Below are 27,720 nucleotides of genomic sequence, written 5' to 3' on the forward strand. Positions count from 1 at the left end.
TTAGCAGTGATTCTTAAGAAATGCCTGGGACAAATTATACACTCTTTTTAATAAGAGGAAAAATTAATTTCTCTTAATTCTATAAACTTCTTAAGTTCAGCCCAGAGGACTTCTCTAAAAGTCCAGATGACTGGATTATGTAGACTCTTTCCCAAAAAGGATAAACAAGAAGATTCAACCAAAATTAATTATTAAATACAGGAGTTCTCAGTCGGCTAAACTGATCTTTCTCAATAGAGAAATGGAAAATGATCTTGTTCTCCTGACTGTATGAAGCAGCGCAATACACACTCTGAAGGCTAAGTCCTACTGTGAGGTTTAATTTGATGATTGACTCTCCCCTCTCTTGCTATAGCAATAAAACCTTTGCTCACAGACTGATAACAATAGTGTCCAATCATTTTTTTGTTCTACTGTGGATTATTTGGTCCCTAAAGCTAAGAGTGCCTATCTTCATGACTATTATCCAGTTATAAAGAATAGAAGATGGAAAAGTGATCCACCCAACATGTTTGCACTGTCTGCTAGTTCACATGGGGTGTCCAGAAAGGAGGAATGATCTTTGGTGGCGTTATATCATTACATAGAAATGTATACCTTTTTTAACATTTGAAGCCTGACTTTGCTGTAGCTAATGTTTTGTTTTTTGGGGTTTTTTTTAACATATTTATTGGAGTATAATTGCTATACAATGGTGTGTTAGTTTCTGCTTTATAACAAAGTGAATCAGTTATACATATATATATGTTCCCATATCTCTTCCCTCTTGCGTCTCCCTCCCTCCCACCCTCCCTATCCCACCCCTCTAGGTGGTCACAAAGCACCGAGCTGATCTCCCTGTGCTATGCGGCTGCTTCCCACTAGCTATCTATTTTACGTTTGGTAGTGTATATATGTCCATGCCACTCTCTCACTTTGTCACAGCTTACCCTTCCCTATCCCCATATCCTCAAGTCCATTCACTAGTACGTCTCTGTCTTTATTCCCGTCTTACCCTAGGTTCTTCATGACCTATTTTTTTTTCTTAGATTCTATATGTGTTAGCATATGGTATTTGTTTTTCTCTTTCTGACTTACTTCACTCTGAATGACAGACTCTAGGTCCATCCACCTCACTATAGATATCTCAATTTCGTTTCTTTTTATGGCTGAGTAATATTCCATTGTATATATGTGCCACATCTTCTTTATCCATTCATCTGATGATGGACACTTAGGTTACTTCCATGTCCTGGCTATTGTAAATAGTGCTGCAATGAACATTTTGGTACATGACTCTTTTTTGAATTATGGTTTTCTCAGGGTATATGCCCAGTAGTGGGATTACTGGGTCATATGGTAGTTCTATTTTTAGATTTTTAAGCAACCTTCATACTGTTCTCTATAGTGGCTCTATCAGTTTACATTCCCACCAACAGTGCAAGAGTGTTCCCTTTTCTCCACACCCTCTCCAGCATTTATTTTTTCTAGATTTTTTTTTTCTTTGAGGTATGCGGGCCTCTCACTGTTGTGGCCTCTCCTGTTGCAGAGCACAGGCTCCAGACATGCAGGCTCAGCGGCCATGGCTCACGGGCCTAGCCGCTCCACAGCATGTGGGATCTTCCCGGACCGGGGCACGAACCTGTGTCCCCTGCATCAGCAGGCAGACTGTCAACCACTGTGCCACCAGGGAAGCCCTGTTTCTAGATTTTTTGATGATGGCCATTCTGACCGGTGTCAGATGATATCTCATTATAGTTTTGATTTGCATTTCTCTAATGATTAATGATGTTGAGCATTGTTTCATGTGTTTGTTGGCAATCTGTTTATCTTCTTTGGAGAATTGTCTGTTTAGGTCTTCTGCTCATTTTTGGATTGGGTTCTTTGTTTTTTTTGTTATTGAGCTGCATGAGCTGCTTATAAATTTTGGAGATTAATCCGTTGTCAGTTGCTTCATTTGCAAATACTTTCTCCCATTCTGAGGGTTTTCTTTTGGTCTTGATTATGGTTTCCTTTGCTGTGCAAAAGCTTTTAAGTTTCATTAGGTCCCATTTGTTTTTCTGTTTTGTTTTGTTTGTATTTCCATTTCTCTAGGAGGTGGGTCAAAAAGGATCTTGCTATGATTTATGTCATAGAGTGTTCTGCCTATGTTTTCCTCTAAGAGTTTATAGTCTCTGGCCTTACATTTAGGTCTTTAATCCATTTTGAGTTTATTTTTGTGTATGGTGTTAGGGAGTGTTCTAATTTCATACTTTTACATGTACCTGTCCAGTTTTCCCAGCACCACTTATTGAAGAGGCTGTCTTTTCTCCACTGTATATTTTTGCCTCCTTTATCAAAGATAAGGTGACGATATGTGCATGGGTTTATCCCTAGGCTTTCTATCCTTTTCCATTGATCTGTATTTCTGTTTTTGCGCCAGTACCATACTATTGAGATTGTCCTATGGGTTTTATCCGTCAGTTTGTTAATATGGTGTATCACAGTGATTGATTTGTGTATATTGAAGAATCCTTGAATTCCTGGGAGAAACCCCACTTGATCATAGTGTATGATCCTTTTAATGTGCTGTTGGATTCTGTTTGCTATTATTTTGTTGAGGATTTTTCCATCTACGTCCATCAGTGATATTGGCCTGTAGTTTTCTCTCTTTGTGAAATCTTTGTCTGGTTTTGGTATCAGGGTGATGGTGGCCTTGTAGAATGAGTTTGGGAGTGTTCCTCCCTCTGCTATATTTTGGAAGAGTTTGAGAAGGATAGGTGTCAGCTCTTCTCTAAATGTTTGATAGAATTCGCCTGTGAAGCCATCGGGTCCTGGGCTTTTGTTTGTTGGGATATTTTTAATCACAGTTTCAATTTCAGTGCTTGTGATCGGTCTGTTCATATTTAATATTTCTTCCTCGTTCTGTCTCGGCAAGGTTGTGCATTTCTAAGAATTTTTCCATTTCTTCCAGGTTGTCCATTTTATTGGCATATAATTGCTTGTAGTAATCTCTCATGATCCTTTGTATTTCTGCAGTGTCAGTTGTTACTTCTCCTTTTTCATTTCTAATTCTGTTGATTTGAGTCTTCTCCCTTTTTTTCTTGATGAGTCTGGCTAATGGTTTATCAATTTTGTTTATCTTCTCACAGAACCAGCTTTTAATTTTATTGATCTTTGCTGTTGTTTCCTTCATTTCTTTTTCATTTATTTCTGATCTAATCTTTATGATCTCTTTCCTTCTGCTCAGTACCACCAAACCAGCTTTACAACAAATGCTAAAGAAACTTCTCTAGGCAAGAAACACAAGAGAAGGAAAAGACCTACAATAAGAAACCCAAAATAATTAAGAAAATAGGAATAGAACATACATATCGATAATTACCTTAAATGTAAATGGATTGGGCTTCCCTAGTAGTGCAGTGGTTGAGAGTCTGCCTGCTGATGTGGGGGACATGGGTTCGTGCCCCCATCCGGGAAGATCCCACATGCCGCAGAGCGGCTAGGCCCATGAGCCATGGCCGCTGAGCCTGCACGTCCGGAGCCTGTGCTCCACAGCGGGAGAGGCCACAACAGTGAAAGGCCCGCGTACTGCAAAAGAAAAAAAAAAAAAAGTAAATGGATTAAATGCTCCCACCAAAAGTCATAGACTAGCTGAATGGATACAAGAACAAGACCCATATATATGCTGTCTACAAGAGACCCACTTCAGACCTAGGGGCCCATACAGACTGAAAATGAGGGGATGGAAAACGATATTCCATGCCAGTGGAAATCAAAAGAAAGCTGGAGTAGCAATTCTCATATCAGACAAAATAGACTTTAAAATAAAGACTATTACAAGAGACAAAGTAGGATACTACATAATGATGAAGGGATCGATCCAAGAAGAAGGTATAACAATTATAAATATTTATGCACCCAACATAGGAGCGCCTGAATACATAAGGCAACTGCTAACAACCACAAAAGGTGAAATTGACAGTAACAATCATAATCATAGTAGGGGACTTTAACACCCCACTTTCACCCATGGACAGATCATCCAAAATGAAGATAAATAAGGAAACACAGACTTTAAATGACACATTAAACAAGATAGACTTCATTGATATTTATAGGACATTCCATCCAAAAACAACAGAACACACATTTTTCTCAAGTGCTCATGGAGCATTCTCCAGGATAGATCGTATCTTGGGTCACAAATCAAGCCTTGGTAAATTTAAGAAAATTGAAATTTTATCAAGTATCTTTTCCGACCACAATGCTGTGAGACTAGATATCAGTTACAGGAAAAGATCTGTAAAAAATACAAACACATGGAGGCTAAACAATACACTACTTAATAACCAAGAGATTACTGAAGAAATCAAAGAGGAACTCAAAAAATACCTAGAAACAAATGACAATGAAAACATGACGACCCAAAACCTACAGGATGCAGCAAAAGCAGTTCTAAGAGGGAAGTTTATAGCAATGCAGTCCTACCTTAAGAAACAGGAAACATCTCAAAAAAACAACCTAACCTTGCACCTATAGCAATTGTAGCTAATGATTTTTGTTTGTTTGTTTTTTGCGGTACCCAGGCCTCTCACTGTTGTGGCCTCTCCCGTTGCGGAGCACAGGCTCTGGACGCACAAGCTCATTGGCCATGGCTCACGGGCCCAGCCGCTCCGCGGCATGTGGAATCTTCCCAGACCAGGCCATGATCCCGTGTCTCCTGCATCGGCAGGCGGACTCTCAACCACTGCGCCACCTGGGAAGCCCTGTAGCTAATGTTTTTCACTATGTGGGTCTTCTTGCTTCTGCCTCCAAACTAAATTACTTTATTGGCAAGTGTATTTGTTTTTTTAGCCCACTGTTTTTGGCAAATTGTGCATGCTTTCCCTACTTTTTCATAATGCACATTCTTCTGATGTTACAAACTTTATTATTGTGTTATTATAGGTGGAGCTGGTGGAGGAAACTCGACAGCTAAATTCCACGTACTTCAGAAAGCTACAGGCTTTGCATAAAGAGACAGTTTCCAAGAAAGCTGAGGTAAGAAACTCTCTACTTAGAAAAACAAAGATTTTAACCTAGAAAGGATTATCACTGCATATATTGGGGGGGAGCAGGGAGGAGTAGGAATCACATATTGAGGAAATCATATATTGATAAAGTAGGGGTCAGGCAGTTTCATTTTCTGCTGCTTCTTTGCCCAACATGCTGCATTTGACAGGTATCACATTTTTTGACACATTTAACAAAAAAGCCAGAAAAATAAAGCAGTTGAAGTAGCATAGGGAGCCAAGATACACGTTTGCCTTAGCTAAGAGCCTTCAAGCCACATTATATTCCTTTGAATGTTACTGGTTATTTTCTGTATGGCAGCAGCGCTATTTGTTCAAGTCACAAAAGAATTAAATTGAGTTTTCCAAACAGAAAAAGAAGTGTTGTGTGATAGCAGTAAGCAAAATAATAAAGAAAAAATATGGAAAGGCTTTAACAGGGTCAATAAAAATATCATAGGGTTGACTAGGATATTAAAGTGTTATTTGCAAATTTGTGATTGGCTAAGTAAACCACGATAGATCCATAAGGCCATAAGATTAAATGTGTGTATCTACTTAGAAATGACAGATTCATATTTATTGACATCGAAAATGCCCCCAACATATTATTTTATAAAAATGTGGGGAACAAAAACAGTGGTATCGGTTAATCCTATTCAACTAAAATTATACATGCATTCCTAGGTGTATACATATATGCAAAGAGGGCTGTCTGGAAAAATGTTCATCAAAATATTAAAAATAGTTAGCTCTGAGTGGTAAGGTTTCAGGTGATTTTTTAATTTTCTACTTTGTACCTATCTGAAATCTTTATTCTTTTGCAGTAAAGTTTTACACAGACAGTAAAGCTGTTTTTTAAATGTAACCTTCATGTTATTGCCTTATAAACACAGAAGTTCTTTATTTGAAATTCTATTAATTAATATCTGGAAAGGATACATAAAAATTCATAAAGTATCTTTAAATTTTTTTAAAGTTATAATACTATTCATAATACTTATACCTATCAAAAATTGATTTTTTAAATATAGGTAGTTTATCTCATGGTCTGATGCTTTTCAAAAGCAAATAGGGAGGTGAATTAATTATATAGGGAGTTACATAGGAAGGATTTCTGAAGAATAAGCCTCTCTAGCTCTTTGCCCTGAAGGACTTGTAAACTGTTTGCAAAACATCAGAGGTATTAAAAATACCTAACAATTAACTGTTATATGAGAGAGATTACATCTAAAGTATCTTTTACTACTCTATAACATAAAAAACTTTTATAGACAAACTAATGTTTTATGTTCATGATATATCGTTAAGAAAAAGAACCAAAAACCATACATGGTTGTATAGTCCTGTTTCCGTTTGTAATAAACTACATGTGTGTACAAAAAAGACTAAAAGGATACACGTAAAAATGTTTGTGGTGGTTATCTCTGAATGGTAGTACAATGTCTGCTTTTTGTTTTCTTTTTATTACAAAAGACATATTACTTCTGTACCAACAAAAATAATAAAATTAATATTTTATAAGCAAGTGTATAGTAAATACTTACTAATGTTCCTGAAAAGAAGGGAATGGAATGGAAAGGAACAGAACAGAATTTGATGTGAGTTAGAACCAGATTCTACCATTGGACTGATAAATGCCATTGGCCTAATAGTTAATTTTTATTTCAGTTTCTCTTTAAATTTGGAAAATAATTTGTTGTATTTAAGAGATTTTTATGAGAAGTGTTATTTCACTAGGACACTACTTGTGAAATTGGATCTGGTATTTCACCATTTCCTCATGTCTCTAAACAAACAGAATACTGGAATAATGTTCCTGCAGAATATAGGCATTTTAATTTTAATGATCTGCTTAACAACAAACTGGAGTTTGAACATTTCCATCAGTTTCTTGAGGCTCATTCTTCAAGGTGAGGAACATAACCATTTTAAAATTTATTTCTCTCTTAAAATATTCTTCTAAACTGTTAGATACTTGTTTGGATTCAACATATGATAAAAATGGTTTGGTGCTAGATTTTACCCATTTCAGTAAAGATTAATGAAACCTGTACGGATAACCTTTTGTTGGGAATTGCATTTTGATAATAACAGCCTCCAAAATGTTATTTTAAGTGGTCAAACAATATTTGTTGATACTTTTACCATTGGCTAAATTAAAACACCAGTACATTTTATTTTTCCCTATTCTGATGTTTCTTTCTTTTGCATTTTTCTAAACAGGTGCTCTAATGACTCTTTCTGAGAAGTTTCTCTTTTATATTTCACTAAGCTATTGAAATTACTATTTTGTGATTTTCATTAGTTAAATGAAACATTATAGTTTTGCATAGAATCTTGGTACCTTATGACACATTTATCTAATATAAACTGAAGTGTTAATCATATTTTTTCCAATAATTTTCTCCCAAGTTAACAAAAACTGGTTAGACCTGGGAGCCAAATTTCACCTATATAGTTCCCCTTTGTCGTGATAATTATTCTAAATTTAGCAGGTTGCCAAATAGACATGCAATAGGTGGAAATTTTTCCATATTTGAAATTGATAATACTAGTTCATCATTAATGGAAGAACTCTGAGACCCACCCTCCCAGTATGGTGGTAGATTCTTCTCTGATCCCAGCACTCCTTGTATTCATTCATATATTTAGCTAGGATAAGACAATATTAATAATAATATTAATAATATCATACTCATTAGTTCTGTGGTCTAATCGGTTGTGCTAACTGCTCAATACAGCATTTTCTAAATTCTGTCAAAACAACAACTTGTTTGGTGTTTAATAGAATTGAAAGAAATAAATAAGAAGGGCTGTACTTTTTCATTTTAGCATGGACCTTATGTGCTGGACAGACATTGAACAGTTCCGAAGAATAATTTACAGAGATCGAAAGCGAAGGGAGGCAAAATCTATGTACATTAAAAACAAGTACCTTAATAAAAAATATTTCTTTGGACCCAACAGTCCAGCTTCTCTATATCAACAGGACCAGGTATCAACATGGAGACATATTTTCTACATTTAAGTATGAAAGCTAGTAATTTATTTCTTTTTGCCAACAATCTCAACGTCTTCTTTTTTCTTTTGCTTTTATGACTTGTATGTTAGACACTTTTGATATCTTTTTTTAGGTATTCATAATTATCTACAAATGTCTTTTTTAAAATAAAGGCTGCTTTCCTTTATTTACTTATTTCAAAAATTTATTTATTCATTTATTTATTTGGCTGCACCAGGTCTCAGTTGCAGCATGCTGAGTCTTTACTTGCGGCATGTGGGATCTTTAGTTGAGCCATGCGAACTCTTAGCTGCAGTATGTGGGCTGTAGTTCCCTGACCAGAGGTCGATCCCTGGCCCCCTGCATTGGGAGCGTGGAGTCTTAACCATTGGACCACCAGGGAAGTCCCTCTACAGATGCCTTAAAGTTCACTCAAGTATTATATATTATTAAAACTGTGTTATTTTTGAAGTAATCTATGGAATAAAAATAACTTTGATTCATCCACTCACCCATTCATTCAGCAAATATGGGTGCCTGTGGTATGCCAGACGCTGTTCTAGGTGCTCAGGATAAGTGGTAAACAAGGAGGACAAAGTCCTTGCACCTTTCAAAAGCAGAAAAACAGCCATTATCAGCCATTAAACCCCATCTCTACCTCTTTTCTGTTCTTCTCTTACCTGAAATTACTCCAGACATAACTGATTTTTGAAAAATCCTGTTTGCCATTGTACTGTCTCCCAAAACAATTTTTATTGACCAGGAACATAGATTTTCCATTTTGTTGAGCCAAGATCATATGGCTTTAATTACAACTTATTAATAACTAGACGGTGTCATTATTTACAGCAAAAATGTCAGATTGGGATTCAACAGTGGTTTTGAGTGTTCATGTAATTGATCACATGAGATATGGCTCAATTTTAATGCCTTTGAAATATAAAATTAAGTGTTATAATTTATTTAACCTGAAGTTTGCTACTATTAGAAGTTTGCTAGATCAAATGTGTAGCATTTGAGTTCTTTATTTTCGTAGTTTAAAAGGATGTGTACCCTGATGGCATACATTTGTAAAATACAAATCTCAGATTAATTCAGTAAATTAAAGAAAAATTCAGAGCTATTCACAAGTAGGGCATACCAAATTAAAAGTCTAGATCTTTGGGGGGAAAATAAACAAAAGTTCTTGGGAGTAAGAGGGAGAAGAAATTCTAGAATTAAGCAACTTTAACAAAAATGTCTTGCCATTAGTTCCCTGAGATACAAATCTGGGATGTATTAGCAAAAGTGGCTGGGAGTATCTCAATAAGCATAAGTATGAAATAAACACATGGAAAGCATTTGTTTTCTATTTGGCTTATGCTACATTGTGTGAGGTTTCATGGTATCTGATGCTACTGTGTGAACCTTCCATAGTAAAACTTGCTGAGAATTAAAAATTCAGTGGAAAAAGTCATCCATTGCTGTCATAGCAAATGATTGTGCTTACTATGGAGGAGTTTTCCAAATGACCCTTCTTCCTCATCTTTGTCTTCACTTTTATTTTTATTTACCTATTTTATACTTAAGGATTTCTGCATCGCCTTATGTTTTATACAGACCATGCTAGTTCTAATCCTAGTTGTGTGGCCAATTTGCAGTTTGATTAGCAAAGTAATCTTTTCTCTTATTCTCTTTTCTTCTTATTTTTATACAGAAACCGTATTATTGTTAATATTATTTGATTAATATTATTAAAGGATGGCTGAGTTTCTCTTTTTTAAATAAAACAATATTATTATTAGGATTAAGTTAATCTTATTAATCAAAGGAGAGCTAAGACTCCAATGAGGAGTCCAATTTTTTCTGTGTACAAAAAACTCACCAATTTTGAGTGGTATATATGCAGAAACAGGATGATTTATAGTAGGAATTGGCCATTAGTATTGTTTTTTAATTAATTAATTTTTATGGCCATTAGTATCGTGGAAGCCGGTAATTATATAGAAGGAAGATTTTGGCCACAGAGAAATTGTCTTATAAAAGGGCCACCTGTGCAAGTCAGAGACTATTGTCTGTATAACCTGGCCTTTTTCTACTTCCTGCTATCTCTGTTTTCTTCTTTGAAGTTGTTGGAACAGCCCTACATTGCTACCACCACCATCATTCCACCATCTCCAACCCAATGTTTATTGGTAATATGCATATTTATAATGTCTGAGTCAAGGTTGTCTCTTAACTAATTAATGCCTTATTTTTCTCAGACACAAAAGAAAATGCCTTCTCAAACAAGTCCATTTGAGTAGAATCAGAGATTCATAGAATATTAGACCTAGAAGAGCCCTTAGAAGACTAAAAGTCTAATGCCCTTATTTTACAGTTGAAGAAACTGAAGCCATGGAGAAAAAAATGGCACTGCAGTTGTCACACAGGATAGAAATCCCTGTGTTCTTTGAAATATATTATCATAAGCAAAATCATACATCTAAAACAATCATCACATAAACCACAATTCTCTGTTTGATGTTAGGGAAGTCATCTGTCTTTACTGTACACAGTAAAGCCAGGAGCTATTTTGCAGAAAATGAAAATTCTGGCACCTATCAGGTGCTCAGCAAATAGTCTTGGGGTGAATGAATAAATTAATGGCTACTAGCATTTCTTTACCTAACAGAAGTTTGTTGTTTCTGTTTCATTTTTATTTTCTTAGATAATGCATTTAAGTGGTGGCTGCGGAAAGATTCTCCATGAGCAGCTTGATGCAGCTGTTCTAATTGAAATTCAGAAGCATGTCCTAAATAGGCTAGAAAATGTGTGGTTGCCATTGTTTCTTGCAAGTGAACAGTTTGCAGCACGTCAAAAGATAAAGGTATGTAAATTAGTATAATCTTGGGATAGCAACTGACAGCACCTCTCAAAGCCTCAAATGTGAAAGCCTGTTGACTCAGCCACTGTACTTCTATGGCATAGTGGTTAAGAGCAGGAAGTCAGACTTCCCAAGTTTTAATCTCAACACTGCCACATACTAATTGTACAACAGTAAGTTTTATAACCTTAGTTTTCTCATTTGGAAAAGAAATGGAGATAATAAGAGTAATATCTTCATAAGATTGTGATGAAGAGGAAACGAAATGATATATGTGTAGTTTCTTAGCGTGGTGCCTGGTACACAGCAAACACTCACATGCTGTCTATTAATATAGTTATTATCTTTTACATTATTATTATTGAGTCTTCATATAAATGGGCAAGGATGTACAAAGGGGAATAGTTAAATGAATTATAAGAATTCCATACTATGGATAACTATGCAGTTTTCCATATAAAATGAGATTATAAAAATGAGATTTCCACATATACTGATAATGAAAGATGTTATTTATTGAGTGAAACAAGCAGGATGCAGAACAATACATAGAAGATAATCCCGTTATATGTACTTATATCTATATATCTGTCTATTTATGCATTTCTCTTTCTCCTTCTCTCTGTCTATGTTTATGAACAAAGATGAAAGAAAAGATCTGCCTCCTGGGAATGGGTATGGGAGTGTGAAGGATTTTTACTTTGTAAAGTAGGGTTTTTGTTGTTGTTTTGCTTTGTTTAGTTTTTATTTTATAAGAAACACGTATTGCTTCAATAATTTTAAATGTCATTATCACACCTAAAAACAGGCAAACCTGATCTTTACAAAAAGAACACAAGGAGTAGAGAGCATGTAATTTTGGACTTCAGTGTGTAAAGCACATGCCATTAGTATTGATCAGGAAGAATGTAGAAAAGCTGCCCTCCATATTTATTTTATCAAGCACTTTGAGTCTTACTTACCTGGAAATATCCTTAGTCTTCTTAACACCTTAAGTTATGGAAAGCACAGTACAGTGGGAACATAGAACTTATAGTATGGGGAAGAAGACCTGACTTGTTTTAGGCAAAAAATTCCTGGAAGTAAGCTTTGGGACAACTCAGATTTCCTCATTTCCTTTCTTCAGGCTAACTCTAATTGTCTATCCAAAGCCAAGTAGAAAGATATTTGGCTCATTAATATTGTTTACCGTGTTTTCTCACTACGTTTACCACAATAACTTTATTGTAATTTACAGCTCCTTCCTAACTTAGCAATTCTGTGTGTGGCCAGCAACATTCACTGATTCTGGCAACCTTAAAGCCAAAGACAGAAGAGAAGGAAGATCAAGAATTTTTAATAAAATGATGCTGGAGCATCTCACACATTTAGGGGAAGAGTTGACACCCAAGCTTTACAAAGGCCAGGGGCCAGGACAGCCCTGGGAACCCAGCAAGAAGAATTCTCAGATCTTTTCTCCAGGCTGTGACTACCAAAAGACTCAGCAGCAGTGATTCTAGTCCCTGTCTGTCAGGGTCAACTCCTGGATCTACCTGCTATAGACAGGGAGGTAGAGTCACATAGCACAGATTTGGCAGGAGTGGTTCCCAAAAAAGGGAAAATATTGTGAATAGGCAATAGCCTCAAGAAATACCTACTGTATTACCTCCCTGTGTTGAGTAACTTTTGTGCTCATCTAAAATTAGTCATGGCTAGAAAATACACAAAAATTTGGGAAGTCCTAATCATCCTTCCAGCTTCAGTTTCTATGGGGCCCAAGTGAAACTGTTGTCTACCTTTGGGGCAATACACTCAGGTATTATTATCTCCATTTTGCAGATGAGGAGACTGTTAAGAGAATTTGAGTGACTTGCCCGGGGACATGGACAGGGCTTCCATTTCTAAGTCTTATCCTCTTTCTCCTGTTCTTTCTCGTATTCACACTGACCTTTACCTCATTTTTTAAAGCTGTTAAATCAGTAAATGATTTCAATACTGTAGACATTCTGAATAACTCGGATAAAATCATTGGTTTGCTTCTAGGTACAGGTGAGAGACATAGCTGAAGAGCTTTTACTACAGAAGCATGAAAGGAAAATGGGAGTCTGGAAGGCAAGTAATATTTGTTTGTTATGTTCTTCCTCTTGTAAGTTCCACTGTCAAAGTATTGTTTTTCTTCCTCTTCTTGTACAGAGACCCTCATTGTAGATAATGCTTTTTTCTAAGCCACCAGAACAGTGTCAGCACTGTTCTTAACTAGCTAATGGAATCTTCAGGGAAGTGTGATTCTACTAGAGCCCTCTTCTTAAAGAGTCCCTTAGCCTGCTCAACCCTAGAAGTGTGTGATTGGACTTTAAATGTGTATTTTTAGTTGTTTTGCTTGTCATGGATTTATTGAGACAGGCTGATCATTCCAGCATATGGTAGTTTATTTATTATTGGGAGTGGTTTACACAAAAAGAATGGGGAGTATGCAGCAGAATCAGCAACTACATTATCCTCTTTATTTAGAATTACATTTTAACTTTAAAAGAATTAAGATAGCTATCATTTTGGCACTTATTTAAACCACTACAATATGATACCTTCCTAGAAATTGCCTGTTTTGCTTCTTAACAAGCATGATAAACACAGTCTTTTTGAGCCTACAAATGTATGTGTATTCGTCCTTCTATAGGTCTTGATAAAATGTCAAACTAGACCCAGGTGACCCCCTACAACCTAACAAAGATAAAAATCTATTCGACTGTTAGAGGAGTGTATGTATCTGTTAGGATGCTTTTTTTCCTGTATTTTCCTCTTGAAAGGAAACAAACTGTTCTTATATTTGTCCTTTGCTATGTATTTTTTAAAAATACTAAATAGAATGGGCTTATATGTCATATTATCGTACATTATATATTATGGTATTTTCTGTTTAGTTAAATTGCGGGTTTTAGTTAAATTACTAAGTTTTAGTATCTTAAGAAGCAGGTCTTAAAACATTATTTGTTGAGTGGGTTTTAAATAAACATCCCAGTCTAATACATAGTTGTTCCTGTTTATAGGGCTATAATTTTAATATGGACCATCTGGTGATGGTCTTAACTTTTTGTCCTTGGAACACCACATGTGCCTCACTAAAATAGTGATAGACATCTATTCACTTCATCTGGGGTAAAAGCACCACCATTCATCTAGAGTGCCTGGAGTTGCCTTTGCTTTTCAGTTTCCAACTCAGATGTCATCCTCAAAGCCCTTCTCTGTAAAGCTCTTACTCCTCCAGGCAGAATTAGTTACTCCTTCCTTTGCATTCCCATAGACTTTTTACATAACTCTCTTAAAACACTTATATTGTTGGTCACATATGATTTGTTTCAAGAAACTTATTTTATGCATTGTCAGTAATGGATATTTATCGTGTGCAATGGATGTTTGTCATTGATTGTTACTATAATTCCTAAGTTCATCTAAAATATTACCTTTAGAGTGATGCTTCCTTTCATGGTTGTAGGCTAAACTCAGATTTGGGGCACTTCAATAAATTTATCAAATGAAAAAAAATCTATTCAGTAAATTCAGTAAAATCTATTATTTTCCTTAATCTGAGAGGCTAAAAGAGGATGAATATGTGATCTAAAATGGTCAAGGTAAAAAAAGTAGACATCGTATACTTCAGAATTGTGAAGATAAAATAAGTAATACCTTTAAGCATTAGTAAAACAACATGGCTTTTTTGTTGTGTAAAGTGAATCCTGGGTCAGAGAAAGTTTATTATTAAAAATATGCACTGATAATTATTTCCTCCGGTTATTAATTATTAATAGTAATTTATTATTAAAATAATATAAAGATGTCTTGCCTAAAAACATGATACTTTTGGGAATTCCGTGACGGTCCAGTCGTTAGGACTCAGTACTTTCACTGCTGTGGCCCAGGTTCAATCCCTGGTCAGGAAACTAAAATCCCACAAGGGGCACAGCGTGGCCAAAAAAAACCATGATCTTTCTAGGATAGAATTATAGTGAAGCTCCACAGTAAATTTCCTATTTAAATTAATAAGATTAATTGGTAATTTTTTCTAAAATTTTTGAAAAATATCTTAAATGTTCAACTGTTTTTACTTTTTAAAAGACAGGAAAATTATATATTAATGTATAACATATAATATATATAATTATAAAATAATAATGTATAATTATAACATTATGATTACTTTGTTCTGTTTAAGCACAGAACTCATACTGTACGCCAAAGTGTAGCTTTTCACCATAGTCCCAAACTGTAATGATTGTTAACATTCTTAATGTACTCGTATGTTCTAAGTCATCCAATCGTTTCTTTTTCTCTCCACCTCTTAAAAAACTGATGCCATAAAAATACAAAGGAGACAAAAGGGAGAACAGAGGAAAGCTGCCAAGTTCTATTTATCCATGCCGTAAATTTCAACAGTCAAAAATAAAGGAGATAGAAGTTGGTAATTTTCAGCCTAATAAATGACTTTATTATTGACTTTTAGAACACAGCTAATTTTCTGTATTCTCTGATTTGGACAGCCTGTGGAGAGTAAGTGGATATCGTCATCTTGTGAAATCATTGCTTTCCGTAAAGCATTATTGAATCCAATTACCGCAAGAGAGTTTCAACGGTTTGTGGCTCTAAAAGGAGATTTATTGGAAAATGGGGTGCTCTTTTGGCAAGAAGTACAAAAGTATAAGGTATTGTATTCGAAGCTGGAGAAAACCACCTCTTTTTAAGGAGGAGATGCATCAACATATCAGTTTCCTAACTTTTTGGACAAGATTTCTATAAGATATCCCAACTTCAATGTTTTTATACCAATGTGTAAATATTGAGGTATCTATTGTTCTGTGTTAGATACATTTATTATTATACAGTGAAAAGTAAGAGTTAGCCCTGAAATGATAGTATTAGGTTTTTCAAGGTTTCACGTATATTATGATCTAATGAGACTCTTCCTGAAAAGTTTTAACTATATTTTTGCATATTGCTTATCTATAAATGTACTGTACACATTTTTGCTGAAGATATTCATATTCAGTACTTTAACCAAGACCTGTTTACAAGAATTCCTCCTAACCATATTTGCAGCAATAGTAATAAAAGATAGTGGATTACAGATAAATAAACCAACAGAGATGAGAGAGGCTTTACTATTAGAACGGCCAAATTCTTAAAATAAATAAGTGAAAGAACAAGTTATTAGGTGCAAAAGCATTTTATTGTCAGGTTTAAGTGTTTGATGGAATCATATAGAATCTGTGCATTGAGGAGGAGGAAAGGACTTCCTAGGTTATGTAATCTAGACTTGAATACAGGAACGTTGTCTAGAAATACCTAAGAGTAGGCATCCTTGCTCCCAGGGTTAGCAGGCTCATTTCCTTGCAAGCAGCCTATTTAATCCCATTATAAAAGTAGGGAGTAAAACTAAAGCTGAAATTTAAGAGGATAATGCTTTCAATTGGCCTATAATCTACGTATGTATAATATTATACAGTACTAATACTCTGCAGCATATTTATTCTATATAGTTAATAGTTGCTCAATACAATCTTACTTCCAGACTTTCTCCAGCATTCCATGAAACTGTTTTCTACCCTTTTCTGTTATCACCAGTTTTTGTACCTTTGTCAACATAGAAATTTCCTCAGGAAAAAAAAAAAGTATTTTGAGATAAGTTTTTTTTTAATCTATCACAAGATAAGTAATACTAAGATAATTGTTTTGAAAATTAAAAAGGAGGTAGAGTCTGTTTTCCATAACAGGAAATTATTATGACTGAGCAGAACAGTCTTTAAGCTAAAATGAACATGAGTAAGTCCAACCCTGCTAGGATAAGAGGTAATGAGATAAACTGTGCAAAATAAGCATTTAAGAAAACAGACTCATACATAGTCAGCCCTTAACTTTGTGACTGTTTCTCCTTCAAGGCTGCCCTTGGTCTTCATTTAAATATCTTTTCTGTGGTATAGAACGGAGGACATATAATACTAGGTAGCTTTTAAAAATCATGCTTCAAGGGTGAATTTGTTTATTCAGTAAGCATTTACTAAATCACTAATGTGCCAACTATTATGCTAGATTGTAGGAATAAAAAAATGGATAAAATACACTGCCCTCCTTCGAGGAGGGAATCATCCATGAAAACAAAATATCATGAAATAACATTGATTATGATCCCTGTTCTAACTAGTTATAATTTGGACACAGAGGGGAAAATGATTCAGGGAGGGTGGTAGCTCAGAGAGGTCTCAACAGAAGTGACGATACTTATAGGGAACTCTACTCAATACTGTGTAATGACCTATATGGGAAAAGAATCTGAAAAAGAGTGGTTATGTATATATGCATAACTGATTCACTTCGCTGTACAGCAGAAACTAACACAACATTGTAAATCAGCTATACTCCAACAAAAGTTTCTAAAAAAAGAAGTGGGACTTTCCTGGTGGCGCAGTGGTTAAGAATCCGCCTGCCAATGCAGCGGAAACGGGCCCGAGCCCTGGTCCCGGAAGATCCCACATGCCGCAGAGCAACGAAGCCTGTGCACCACAACTACTGAGCCTGCGCTCTAGAGCCCGTGAGCCTCAACTGCTGAGCCCATGTGCCACAACTACTAAAGCCCATGTGCCTAGAGCCCATGCTCTGCAACAAGAGAAGCCACCACAGTGAGAAGCCCGTGCACTGCAACAAAGATCAGCCCCTGCTCGCTGCAACTAGAGAAAGCCCATGCGCAGCAACGAAGACCCAAACAGCCAAAAATAAATAAATAAATTAATTAATTAAAAATAAATAAATAAGAAGTGATGATACTTGAAATGGGTCTTAAAGAAGTTTGCCAGGGGGAAAGCATTCCACCTAGCAAGTCTTACTGTGCTCACTTTTATTTTTTTATTTTTTTGCGGTACGCGGGCCTCTCACTGTTGTGGCCTTTCCCATTGCGGAGCACAGGCTCCAGACGCGCAGGCTCAGTGGCCATGGCTCACAGGCCTAGCTGCTCCGCGGCATGTGGGATCTTCCCGGACCGGGGCACGAACCCGTGTCCCCTGCATCGGCAGGCGGACTCTCAACCACTGCACCACCAGGGAAGCCCCTACTGTGCTCACTTTTATATGGCTTACTCATATTAATTGTTTACATCTGTCAGATATTACCTTAATGCTTTTCATGTAATAACAACTTTATTCTTTATAAGAATCCTAGGTCAAAGCTGTTAATTCTCACCATTTTACAGATGAAGAAGCTAAGGCACAGAGAAGTTAAGAAACTTCTGACATCATACAGCTAATTAAGTAGTAGAGCTGGAATTTAAACCAAGACATTCTATTGCTAAAGCTTGTGCCCTTAATCACTAAGTTATGCTCCCTCCCAGTGATGATTGTAGTAATATGTAAAGAGATGGCTACAGTGATCTTAATCAAACATTATTCTGAATTGTGAAAAATTGGAAAGAACCCTGATGTACAACAACAGGACATTGGTTATTTTAATTATGATACATCTATACAGTAGAATACTCTGCAGCCATTAAAAATTATGCTATAGGAGATTAATCAATGAAAAAAGGTATTCATCTTATTGATTTTTTTAAAACCTAGCTACTAGAAAGCAGTATGATTTAATATAAAGTGTGTGTGTGTGTGTGTGTGTGTGTCCGTCCCCATAGAGAAAAGACCTGAAGGAAATATACATCCAAGAAATACTTTTTCAGCACCTGTCAAGGTCCAGGCTAAATCCTGAGGATACAACTGTGATCAAAACAGTCTTTTCTGTCAGGGCTTACAGTGTTAGGGGAGGGACAGACAAGTGACAGGCAAAGTGATTATAAGAGTATGATTAGTGGTGGGAGAAGCACAGGGTAAAATGGAATTACCTAAGATGGCCATCTCCTGGACTGAGGTAGACACAGAAAGTTTACTAGAGGACAGTACAGTTGAACCTTGAACAACACAGGTTTGAACTGCAAGGTCCGCTTATATCTGAATTTTTTTCAATAAATTCAGACTACAGTACCTCACAATCCACTGTTGGTTGAATCCAAGGATGTGGAACCACAGAAGCAGATGGCCAACTGTAAAGTTATACGTGGATTTCCAACTGCTAGGCAGGGTTGGTGCCCCTAACCCCCACGTCGTTCAACGGTCAACTGTGTGCTTAACACGTAGGCCTTAATGATAGGTAAAAGTGAACTCGCTAAAGGTATAGTAGGGCAGAACAACTAGAAAAAATACCAATCCTGATTCTATCTAAATTCTATCTCTGTACTCTTAAAATTAAAACCGTATAATTTCACAAATTTGTTTTTATTTCATAATCCTTATATTCCATAATGATAAGCCAGGCTCACCAAATATATGATCATTTCCCTAGTAATGGCAAAAAATTTAATTTTTGGTAACATACCAAACATATGTGTTATAAATAGGCATTTTCAGAGGGAATACTAAATTGAGTAAAAAATGCTAACTGTTATCTCAGTGTAACATTTATATCAAGATTTTTCACATATAACTTATGCCAAATTTATATATGTAAAGTTTTATATGGCAAGCTCTAGAAATTTTCTTTCTTTAATACTGTCCGTAATATAGTTATTACAATGCCTGTCATACAGTAACTACTTAATAAATGTTGGCTTATTTCTGGCCTAGAATTACAAGTTTCCAGATTTGTGTGCTTTCTAGTGATTTAGAGAACAATGTCTTTGATTAAAAATGTCATAATTCAAGCTAAGCTACCTCTTTATTTTAAAAAGTGATAGCCTTACATCTGTGACATAAAACTGGGTCTTTTTAATGTACAATTACTATTTTTAAATTCTTTAGCTATAAAGATGAAAATATAATAGGTTATCTGAAAAAATACAGATCCTAAGAGATGCATAATAATACACCTGTAACCACCAGCATTCCCGCTTCTGTTGCTAGCCTTTTTGAGCCTAAATCACCTTGCTGTAGAAGCAGTTATGGTAGAAAAAACTTTTGCATCCACCAGTAAGTTGAGTAGGGTGCCTATTCTCAGTGCTCTCCTAGGGCCCTGTGTATACCTTTATCATTACCACTTATTAACTATCTCAGATTGGAAAAACGTTTTTCATGCTTCTCTTCCAGTAGAAATTTTTTTTGAACATCTTTATTGGAGTATGATTTCTTTAAAATGGTGTGTTACTTTCTGCTGTATAACAAAGTGAATCAGCTAGATGTATACATATATCCCCATATGCCCTCCCTCTTGAGTCTCCCTCCCACCCTCCCTATCCCACCCCTCTAGGTGGTCACAAAACACTGAGCTGATCTCGCTGTGCAATGCAGCTTCTTCCCACTAGCTATCTATTTTACATTTGGTCGTGTATATACGTCATTGCTACTCTCTCACTTCATCCCAGCTTACTCTTCCCCCTCCCCACATCCTCAAGTCCATTCTCTACGTCTGCGTCTTTATTCCTGTCCTGCCCCTAAGTTCCTCAGAACCACTTTTTTTTCGATTCCATATATATACGTTAGCATACGGTATTTGTTTTTCTCTTTCTGACTTACTTCACTCTGTATGACAGACTCTAGGTCCATCCACCTCACTACATGTAAATCAATTTCATTTCTTTTTATGGCTGAGTAATATTCCATTGTATATATGTGCCACATCTTCTTTATCCATTCATCTGTCAATGGACACTTAGGTTGCTTCCATGACCTGGCTATTGTAAATAGAGCTGCAATGAACATTGTGGTACATGACTCTTTTTGAATTATGGTTTTCTCAAGGGATATGCCCAGTAGTGGGATTGCTGGGTCCTATGTTAGTTATATTTTTAGTTTTTTTAAGGGACCTCGATACTGATCTCCATAGTGGCTGTATCAATTTACATTCCCACCAACAGTGCAAGAGTGTTCCCTTTTCTCCACACCCTCTCCAGCATTTACTGTTTGTAGATTTTTTGATGATGGTCATTCTGCCTGATGTGAGGTGATACCTCATTGCAGTTTTGATTTGCATTTCTCTAATGATTAGTGATGTTGAACATCCTGTCATGTGTTTGTTGGCAATCTGTATATCTTCTTTGGAGAAATGTCTGTTTAGATCTTCTGCCCATTTTTGGATTGAGTTGTTGGTTTTTTTGATATTGAGCTGCCTGAGCTGTTTACATATTTTGGAGATTAATCCTTTGTCAGTTGCTTCATTTGCAAATATTTTCTCCCATTCTGAGGGTTGTCTTTTCGTCTTGTTTATGGTTTCCTTTGCTGTGCAAAAGCTTTGAAGTTTCATTAGGTCCCATTTGTTTATTTCTGTTTTTCTTTCCATTTCTCTAGGAGGTGGGTCAAAAAGGATCTTGCTGTGATTTATGTCATAGAGTGTTCTGCCTATGTTTTCCTCTAAGAGTTTGATAGTGTCTGACCTTACATTTAGGTCTTCAATCCATTTTGAGTTTAATTTTGTGTATGGTGTAAGAGAGTGTTCTAATATCATTCTTTTACATGTAGCTGTCCAGTTTTCCCAGTACCACTTTATTGAAGAAGCTGTCTTTTCTCCATTGTATATTCTTGCTTCCTTCATCAAAGATAAGGTGACCATATGTGTGTGGGTTTATCTCTGGGCTTTCTAACCTGTTCCATTGATCTATATTTCTGTTTTTGTGCCAGTACCATAGTGTCTTGATTACTGTAGCTTTGTAGTAAAGTCTGAAGTCAGGGAGCCTGACTGTTCCAGCTCCGTTTTTCTTTCTCAAGATTGCTTTGGCTATTTGGGGTCTTTTGTGTTTCCATACAAATTGTGAAATTTTTGGTTCTAGTTCTGTGAAAAATGCTATTGGTAGTTTGATAGGGATTTCATGAAATCTGTAGATTGTTTTGGGTAGTGTAGTCGTTTTCACAATGTTGATTCTTCTAATCCGAGAACATGGTATATATCTCTCCATCTGTTTGTATCATCTTTAATTTCTTTCATCAGTGTCTTATAGTTTTCTGCGTACAGGTCTTTTGTCTCCTTAAGTAGGTTTATTCCAGCTATTTTATTCTTTTTGTTGTAATGGTAATGGGGAGTGTTTCCTTAATTTCTCTTTCAGGTTTTTCATCATTAGTGTATAGGAATGCAAGAGATTTCTGTGCATTAATTTTGTATCCTGCTACTTTACCAAATTCATTGATTAGCTCTAGTAGTTTTCTGGTAGCATCTTTAGGATTCTCTATGTATAGTATCATGTCATCTGCAAACACTGACAGCTTTACTTCTTTTCTGATTTGGATTCCTTTTATTTCTTTTTCTTCTCTGATTGCTGTAGCTAAAACTTCCGAAACTGTGTTGAATAATAGCAGGGAGAATGGGTAACCTTGTCTTTTCCTGATCTTAGAGGAAATGGTTTCAGTTTTTCACCATTGAGAAAAATGTTGGCTATGGGTTTGTCATATATGGCCTTTATTATGTTGAGGTAAGTTCCCTCTACACCTACTTTCTGGAGAGTTTTTATCATAAATGGGTGTTGAATTTTGTCAAAACCTTTTTCTGCATCTATTGAGATTGTCCTATGGGTTTTATCCTTTAGTTTGTTAATATGGTGTATCACTGTGATTGATTTGTGTATATTGAAGAATCCTTGCATTCCTGGAATAAACCCCACTTGATCATGGTGTATGATACTTTTAATGTGCTGTTGGATTCTGTTTGCTGGTATTTTATTGAGGATTTTTGCATCTATGTTCATCAGTGATATTGGCCTGTAGTTTTCTTTTTTTGTGACATCTTTTGTCTAGTTTTGGTATCAGGGTGATAGGGGCCCCCCAGAATGAGTTTGGGAGTGTTCCTCCCTCTGCTATATTTTGGAAGAGTTTGAGAAGGATAGGTGTTAGCTTTTCTCTAAATGTTTGATAGAATTCACCTGTGAAGCCATCTGGTCCTGGGCTTTTGTTTTTTGGAAGTTTTTTAATCACAGTTTCAATTTCATTACTTGTGATTGGTCTGTTTATATTTTCTATTTCTTCCTGGTTCAGTCTCGGAAGGTTGTGCTTTTATAAGAATTTTTCCATTTCTTCCAGGTTGTCTATTTTATTGACATAGAGTTGCTTGTAGCAATCTCTTATGATCCTTTGTATTTCTGCAGTGTCAGTTGTTACCTCTCCTTTTTCATTTCTAATTCTATTGATTTGAGTCTTCTGCTTTTTTACTCGATGAGTCTGGCTAATGGTTTATCAATTTTGTTTATCTTCTCAAAGAACCAGCTTTTAGTTTTATTGATCTTTGCTATTGTTTCCTTCATTTCTTTTTCATTAATTTCTGATCTGATCTTTATGATGCCAGTAGATATTGAGGCTTTAAAGGACAGGTGCTGTGTCTTGGGGCTCAGCTGGCATGTAGCAGGAACTTAATATGAATTTGTTAAATGAGTCAAAGTAGACACTAAAGCTGCTCCTTTGCCAGGAGAAGAAACAATCAGGATTAAATGAAACCCGTATTTACGTAAGGTATGTGCATCAAAGTCTTAGGTTCCTTTAAAAGGCAGAGATTGACAGAATGGATGGGAAAAACATGGAGATAGATGCTATCAATGAGACACACATAGATATGAAGACACAGGGTAGGAACAATAAAGAAAAAATTTCTTAGGTTTTTCAAATCCAAGTGAAATAAAAGCTATTATGATCTTTTAAGATAGTCTTGACATGTCCTAGTAACCTCTTGACCTGAAGTTAAAATATATATATATTTACTGACAGACATATTGACACATTCTATAAAGTATTCTATTAATGCATTAATCATATATTGTTCTATCTTTCCTCCTTGTTTAGGACTTGTGCCATTCTCATTGTAGTGAATCCCTCATCCACAAGAAGATCATGACTATTATCAACTGCTTTATTAATTCCAGTATTCCACCAGCTTTACAAATTGACATTCCATTAGAGCAAGCCCAAAAGATTGTTGAACACAGGAAGGAGTTGGGACCATATGTATTTAGAGAGGCACAGGTAAGAAATCAGGGCATGTAGTAAGCATACTTTAAAATAGATAAACAATCTAGATATTCTTTAAAAGTTTTTGCATTATTCATATTTGGCAAGGCTCTAATCCTCCTAATCCTGGGTTATTCTATTTAATTTAAAAAATATTGCATATGCCACAGAACATAGAAACTAGTAACTCACTATTTCGTTCATGATAGTATACAGCAAATACAATTATTTAAATTCTGTACTTTGACTTTGCATGGTTATCATTTTATTTCTAGCTTATAAAACTACAGCTAATTCCTCCTTCCTTTCCCACCATTCATATTTCCTTTTAAAATGTCTGCTACCACAAAAATGTGTAAAATGTGTGTCCCAAGATTTGTGTATTTTTAAAGGTTGGAATATTCACATAGCTCATAAAATAAGTGAGAGGAGATTTAAGTACCCAACCAACATAAAGTACACAAGCTCATGAAAGGAAAATCATGGCTGTTAACCTACTCAAGTTACTTCTTTTTAGGATAAATAATAGAAAACAGTGATTTGCTGAACATAATTTATTTGCATTTTGAAAAGCCTTTTAGTGATGTTCCTGAAAAATGATTAAGAAAAATACATAATAATAGGGGTAATAGGGAAGGCCATGTCACAATTTAAGTGATATGAAACAGAGATTTAGGGTATGATTGCCTTTGAGCATGGAAAAAGACCATTATTCCTTAATATTCATTTGCAAGCCAGCTGTGTTCTAAGTCCTAAAAGGAACTGAAAGTAGACTCACAATCCAATTATGCATTGAATAGGCAAAAATAAAGAAGAATGATTGAGGATGTGCTAGAGAGAAATAGAAAAAACATGGTGTCAGAATTGTAGCATCTGTTAATGAAAAGATCACTTAGCCTAGCCTAGGTCTCCTGATAGCCGGGAGACCGTCTAGCCTCAAGTCTGATGGTGAATGTCTGGAGCTGCTTACGTAGGTTGGTTCCACTGCACTGTCCAGGGATTGCAGCCAGTGAACTTTATTGGAGTCCTCTAGTTTAGGCCTCCTACCTGATTTCCCAAAACAAAGTCCCAGACATATCTTAAATATGGACTTTGGAGTATCAGAAAACAAGAGAATATTTAGGGGCCTCACCTCACCAAATCTATTGTTTCTGTGTTCTGTAAGGAAGCTCAGAGAATGGCATATCTCCTACCCAGGTACGCAAGCCAGAGATCTGGTTGCCTTCTTCATGTCTTCCCTATCCTTCATTCCTTACCTTTGGAGATGTTCAGTCACTAATATGTATCCGTTTGTCTCCTTCTTATCTGTTATTCTATCTGCTTTTCTCCAACTCCATACCGCTACCTCAGTTCACATCTGCAATGTCTCACATTGATTACCAGAATTCGCTGCCTCTAGGCTCTCTCAAAGCCATTTAACTCACTGCAGACAGATCCATCTTTTCAAAATGTATATTTGATCATGTCACTTCTCTGCTTTCAATTTCAATTACTCCCCATTGTCTTCAGAATGAAGACCAAGCTCCTTACTACATATTTCTCTAGCCACATGTCTTCCCACTCCCTGCCATCTGTCTCCCAGTCTTACTGAAATATTTGTACTTCCATAAAGAGGGCTTACTTTCTTGCTTCCAGAGCTTTTTACAGTATCATCTTCTCTCTCTTATGCTTCTATTGTATCTTATATTTGTCCCTGTCAGAACACTTATCACACAGAATTGAAAATGGCTATTCTCATGCTTTCCCATCGGACTGTAAGGTCTTTGAGCGTAGGGAGTGTTTCTTATTTGCCTTTGTGGCCTGGGTGCGCGACACTCAGTAACATTTTTGAACATATGAATGAGTGATGTGAGAATAGATGGATCACGACAGGAATAGATCAAATTGGACATGAGAGCAAAGTTGAGCGAAAGGGCTGAATAATAAATGTAAAAATTGCCTGTTTTAGTATTTTTTCACTATCGCAGTGGTCCCCAACCTTTTTGGCACCAGGGACCGGTTTCGTGGAAGGCAGTTTTTCCACGGACCGGGGGCGGGGACGTGGGTGGATGGTTTGGGGATGATTCAAGCACGTGACATTTATTGTGCACTTTATTTGTATTATAATTACATTGTAATATATAATGAAATAATTATACAAGTCACTATAATGCAGAATCAGTGGGAGCCCTGAGCTTGTTTTCACGTGCCACTCACTGATAGGGTTTCGATATGAGTCTGCAAGCAATTGATTTATTATGGTCTCTGTGCAGTCAAACCTCTCTGCTAATGATAATCTGTATTTGCAGTCACTCCTGAGCTCTAGCATCACCGCCTCAGCTCCACTTCAGATCATCAGGCATTAGATTCTCACAAGCAGCGCGCAACCTAGATCCCTCACATGCGCAGTTCACAGTAAGGGTCACGCTCCTTGGAGAATCTAATGCCGCAGCTGATCTGACAGTAGGCGGAGCTCAAGCAGTACTGTGAATGATGGGGAGCGGCTGTAAATACAGATGAAGCTTTGCTGGCTCACCCGCCACTCACCTCCTGCTGTGCGGTCCTGTCCATGGCCCGGGGGTTGGGGACCGCTGCAGTATAGCATCTGCCTGTCCCCCATCTGCATTCCTAATAGCTTGAAAGTTTTCATCACCCAGCCATATTTTCACTGGCCCTTCTCACTCATACTAGAGCATTGCCCATCTGCTGGCAGTGAGCAAAGTAGCTCTATATTTATTAAAACATTTACTTATCCACAGTTTGGTTATCTTTTAAGGTTTTGGAGGTACAGGACAATTTTCATGAATAACATGTATGTTATTAACCTTAACTGCAACTTTTAGAAATAGAGCAATTTTATGTCTACCTTGAAAAATTGTGTCCTAATAGGGTGACTTTTACTGGAAAGCCTTCTAAATGAAAATAAATATATTTGAGAGCTGGGAATGACTCAGGTTTTGGAGGGGTAACTGAGAAGTAGGGTCAATATAGTTGGTAAGTAGAGGTGGAGGAGTATTTAAGTTTAAAAAGTGCATATAAAAAGTACCATGATCATTTAACATTGGAGAAGGGGATTACTTAATTAAATGCATGGCAGATAAATGTAAATGAAAAATTTTTAAAAGCCTGCACTTCATCAAATAAAGTATGTTTAGCTTTTGTGTTCACAATCCCAAGAGGCTATAGAATTTAATGACAAGATAGTATTGTAAAGGGAGTGAATAGTTTTACTAATGATACTCATGTACAGAAACAAGGAGTCGTGAAATATATCAATTCAGGACGCTGTTGGTCACTGCAGCATTTACTTTTTAAAAATTCCACTTTCTGCCTGAAGAGTTGGCTTAGAGCCTAATGGGTTAGTTCATTTTTCTCCAGGGCATTAGGTATAGGCCATTCCCAGCAACAAAACGTTGGACTTGATCTGATGTGGCAAGTCCTACCTTCTAGGAAGTAAAGTATGCCTCTGGAACTAATGGAAAAACTTGGCATGGGAATTTGAGCAACAATTCTTATCTCTATAAATATCACAATTAATCACTTAATGTAGAGTGTCCTAAGAAAGCATTTGTGCAGGATACCGCTCTGCTTTTTAAATGTTACTTTTCTTGCTCTCACATAAAAGAGAGATTGTATCATTTAAAAGTTACTCAAGATTTATTCTTAGATCTGCAGCTTTGTTTAAGAGCTTTTCCAGAGGCAAAATGGTATTTTCTTTCTCTAAAAGAAGGGAAAGGGGACTGGAGAGGAGTTCCCCTTGCTGAACTGAATATTTGGAATACTTGCATAAAACAGCAGAGTGTGTGGCAGATCAACTGGTATATGTTTTCAAAGAAAACATAAATTTCTTATTTAAAAAGACCTAATGGATTCTTTATTAATACAATCAACTGGATAGGGAAACATAAAGCATAAAGTGACTTTTAACTGTATTTAAGAGTATGTTTTTCTTAAAAG

General features: G+C 36.2%; 1 protein-coding gene across 1 annotated transcript in view; it reads left to right on the forward strand.

The window, feature by feature from the left end:
- RGS22 (regulator of G protein signaling 22) overlaps positions 1-27,720 on the forward strand; it is a 175,203-nt gene that overhangs the window by 107,762 nt on the left and 39,721 nt on the right. The window contains exons 16-22 of the mRNA XM_024756574.1: positions 4,909-5,001; positions 6,753-6,925; positions 7,848-8,010; positions 10,706-10,864; positions 12,884-12,952; positions 15,376-15,537; positions 23,620-23,799. Coding sequence (XP_024612342.1) covers positions 4,909-5,001; positions 6,753-6,925; positions 7,848-8,010; positions 10,706-10,864; positions 12,884-12,952; positions 15,376-15,537; positions 23,620-23,799 — 999 coding nt within the window. The remainder of the gene's footprint in view (positions 1-4,908; positions 5,002-6,752; positions 6,926-7,847; positions 8,011-10,705; positions 10,865-12,883; positions 12,953-15,375; positions 15,538-23,619; positions 23,800-27,720) is intronic.

Source organism: Neophocaena asiaeorientalis, unplaced genomic scaffold, assembly GCF_003031525.2.
Source record: "Neophocaena asiaeorientalis asiaeorientalis breed wild unplaced genomic scaffold, Neophocaena_asiaeorientalis_V1.1 scaffold29, whole genome shotgun sequence".
Taxonomy (NCBI): domain Eukaryota; kingdom Metazoa; phylum Chordata; class Mammalia; order Artiodactyla; family Phocoenidae; genus Neophocaena; species Neophocaena asiaeorientalis.